Genomic DNA, 4,024 nt, shown 5'->3' on the forward strand with positions numbered 1-4,024 from the left:
ACGTCGTTTTGTAACTTGAAAGGGATGTTTTTGCGTAATGCCAAAAGGAAATGAAAATGGAGCCTGCACCACTCATTCAATCAACCAACCAATCAATGCAATTACACCAAAACAAATTAAAAAAAAAAAAAGCAATTACTTTGGAAAGGTTCATAGTTTGGAATAGGCCAACAGTTGACAAAATTAATTATTAATTAGGACTGATCTTGTTTGCTGAGTTTGTTTTTATTTTGTCATTTGTAGCACAAATTTATTAATGGGATTGCCGTCATTTATTTTTTTAAACTTTTATTCTATGTTGTGATAATCAAATGTTTTTTTTTAAATCATAAATCAAATTAAAAAAATTAGACTGTTTAATTAGTATTTTAAGTTAGAATAAACAAATACATAAGAGACAAAAATATATTTGTTTAATTACAAATTTGTTGCTTTTGAAGTTCTTTTAATGTGAAAATAGTATTTAAAAAGAAAGTTTCAATTTTTACTTTTTGACTCTATTTGTTAAGAAAATCTGATAAAAACCATTTTTTATTAATTGGCGGAAAGGCCTCAATTTCACTCCTTTTAAATTCAGTGGATGGCTAAAGGATTTATCCATTACTTTAGTTTTAGAAATCTGAAGGAAGAAATAAGAAATAGAATATCAAAATGAGGAGAATGAGAATCCAAACATTAAACAATAGCACACAAATGAGTAAACATTATGCCTTTCGTTTTTGAAGGTTCGGACACTTGAAAAGAAACACAAATGGGCAAACAAACAGAAGCCCTTATTTCTTGAGGTTCACACAATAAATTACTAACACATAACATTACATTACCCTTATTTCTGGAAGTTCACACAACAAACACATGAAATAAGACAAATTGTTGTAGCTAATGAAACAGCTGGAATTACTTCCCACCAATGTCGAGTTGATCATCACATAGGTAACCAACCAACCTAATGCAAACATCCAGAACAAAGATCATCCAGGCATATCTTATTTGTTGATTTAATCTAACCATTTAAAGAAGCATGGAAGATAAATAGTTGCAGCCATATTACCTGCAAGAATGAATTATGAGCATGTTCTTCAAAGTCCAAAGTCCATATTAACTTATCATCTGACTCAATCATCATGACCACCTTTCATCCTCTTCCTCTTCCCCTTCCCATCCATGTATTCGGGCCCACGTTCTACAAGTGCTGGTTGGCACGGAGCAACAAGTGCTGGCTGGCACGGAGCAACAAGTGCTGGCATCCTCAGCTACTTGAGATACCTGCAAAACCAATTCAAGCATGGCATATACATTCTAACTTGTAAGTCTTATTAGTGAGGGAAACAAGAAATAAAAACACTTAAAGAGAGCCAAGAAATCATGTCACATATACAGCACCTCTGATTGAGCACTCATTGAACCATTTGATGTAGTATCAAATTTTGTGGTCAGCTTTGGACATTGACGCACCTCCAACATCCACAAACGAGGGAATATGAAATCATAACATCCATGACTGAAGTAGAGAATGCTTGGTAATTTTTCTAGAATCAGCCACTGCAGATCAGGGAGCACCATCTCCTTCTCAAGATTGGCAGGTGAAGCGTGATCACCCTGCCCAAATACTCCCAATAATTGAGAGGATTCACTTACTTTAAGTCCTTGGAGCTTTTTGAGACCTGAAGCCATGGCTATCGGGAAGAGACTCTTCAACTTGTTGCATCTTCTGATCTTAATTCGACACAAATTAGGGAAGCATGAAGATTGGAGATCACTTCCTGAAAATATCTGATCCTTTTCATCATCATTATCCTTAGCAATGATTTGCTCCAATTCCTCACAGTCTGATATCTCTAGAAATTCCAGTTGAACTAGACTAGCAATCATGCTGTTTGTGAATACATGTGTCAGTCTCTTACACTCGTTCACCTTCAAAGAAGTCAAATTGCTCGGCACGAGACCTCTCCAAATACACCTCAAGTTTGGCAATAAGTTCAAGAATGTTTCCAAACTCACGATTGAAAGTTCATGCCCACCTCTTCGATTAGTTATCAAACATCCAACTTGCATTAAATCTTGTACTCCTTCCATGTTTTCAATAGATCTTTCTTTCAAATTCATAGACCCCTACATCAAAAGAAAACAAGGGTACCGATTTGTTAGATGTAATTCATAGTACTTATTGTGCACTTTTAAAACTAAACGAGAGGCAAGAAATCATGTCAAATATACAGCACCTCTGATTGAGCACTCATTGAACCATTTGATGTGGTACCAAATATTGTGGTTAGCTTTGGGCATCCATCCACCTTCAACTTCTTCAAATGAGGGAACAAGAAATCAGAACATCCGAGACTAAAGCAGGAAATACTTGGTAATTGTACAAGCAACAACTCCTGCAGATCAGGGAGCACCATCTCCTTCTCAAGATTGGCAGGTGAAGCGTGATCACCCTGCCCAAATACTCCCAATAATTGAGAGGATTCCCTTACTTCAAGTATTTCAAGCCTTTTGAGACCGAAAGCCATGGCTATCGGGAAGAGACTCTGCAACTTGTTGCATCCTGTGATCTCAAGTCGACACAAATTAGGGAAGCATGAAGATTGGAGATCACTTCCTGAAAATATCTGATCCTTTTCATCATCATTATCCTTAGCAATGATTTGCTCCAATTCCTCACAGTCTGATATCTCTAGAAATTCCAGTTGAATTAGACTAGCAATCATGCTGTTTGTGAATACATGTGTCAGTCTCTTACACCTTTTCACCTCCAAAGTAGTCAAATTGCATGGCCCGAGACCCTTCCATAGACACCTCAAGTCAGGCACACGCAGGGAGGACAACCTCAATGTTTCCAAACTTGTAAACCCCTGCATCAAAAGAAAACAGGGGTACCAATTTGTTAGATATAATTCCTAGTAATTTTTGTGGACTTTGAAACTATTATATAATTTTGTTAAATAGATGAACCAATTATCCCCAATACCGAAATACTTATCAACAAGAAGATATAGATAGACAAGGCAACGGGTCATGAGAATATAAAATCATATTTTTTCATATTCATGATAATCTGAATACAAACTATTATTTTATATTAGTTAAATTAAAAGCAATCATTAAAAATTACACTTTAACTCAAAAAATTAATTTTTTATATTCGATTTATAATAAAAAAACAATTATGACATTTTCCAAAAATAAAAATATAAAAGAAAATAATTTGAATTTTACATATTAGTAAAATGTTTTAATAAAAATGCTTGATTATGTATCATTTAAATTATTTTTTTCATAAAAAAAAAGTGAAAACAAATTGTAAAAAAAATGAAAAAAATATTAAAAAAATATGTTTTTTGAATTCAATACAAATTTGGTGCTTTGAAGTTCTTTGAATGAGAAAAAATTGTGTTTAAAAAGAAAATTTCAATTTTTGCTTTTTAACTCTAATTGTTTAGAAAAAATAAACCAAATACGAAGCCTCAATTTCACTCCTTTTAAATTTAGTGGATGGCTAAAGGATTTGCTACCGTTTATCCATTACTTTAGTTTTAGAAATATGAAGGCAGAAATAAGAAATTACATTACAGTAATTGATGTCTAACTTCCTAAGCCAATTTAAATCATCAATTAAATTCAGTGGATGGTTAAAGAACTTATCAATTACTTTAGTTTTAGAAATTTGGAGGAAGATAGAACAAATTATCACAATGTATTGAAGCTGACAATTTAAATTAGAAAAGAAAAAAAAATGGAGAAATATAAAGGACATACTTGAAGCTGTGCCAACAAATTACCCCCTTCTTCGAGGCCATCAATGGTTAACCCTTGCAAAGAAGGCAGTTGGGCAGCGAAATCCTTTGGATCAAAAAAGCTGCAACTTGATACGGAAAAAAAAGACAATTTTCTTAGCTGAGGGAAGTCAATGATGCCATCTTTAATTTTAGACTTGACGATGATGTCATCTCCTTCTCCACTGTAAAATACTTGCTTTAAATTGACATAAAAATAAATCTCCATCTCTTCCAGGTTCTGTAGA

General features: G+C 33.6%; 1 protein-coding gene across 2 annotated transcripts in view; it reads right to left on the bottom strand.

The window, feature by feature from the left end:
• Nucleotides 1–652: 652 nt before the first annotated feature.
• Nucleotides 653–4,024, bottom strand: part of LOC105116366 (uncharacterized) — a 29,150-nt gene continuing 25,778 nt past the window's right edge. For both annotated transcript variants that reach the window (XM_011013695.1, XM_011013694.1), the window contains 4 exons: nucleotides 2,223–2,855; nucleotides 1,384–2,112; nucleotides 1,052–1,266; nucleotides 653–946 (listed from right to left, as the gene is read on the bottom strand). In XM_011013695.1, coding sequence (XP_011011997.1) covers nucleotides 1,123–1,266; nucleotides 1,384–2,112; nucleotides 2,223–2,855 — 1,506 coding nt within the window. In that variant the 3' untranslated portion in view covers nucleotides 653–946; nucleotides 1,052–1,122. The remainder of the gene's footprint in view (nucleotides 947–1,051; nucleotides 1,267–1,383; nucleotides 2,113–2,222; nucleotides 2,856–4,024) is intronic.

Source organism: Populus euphratica, unplaced genomic scaffold (genome assembly GCF_000495115.2).
Source record: "Populus euphratica unplaced genomic scaffold, PopEup_1.0 scaffold1529.1, whole genome shotgun sequence".
NCBI classification, from domain to species: domain Eukaryota; kingdom Viridiplantae; phylum Streptophyta; class Magnoliopsida; order Malpighiales; family Salicaceae; genus Populus; species Populus euphratica.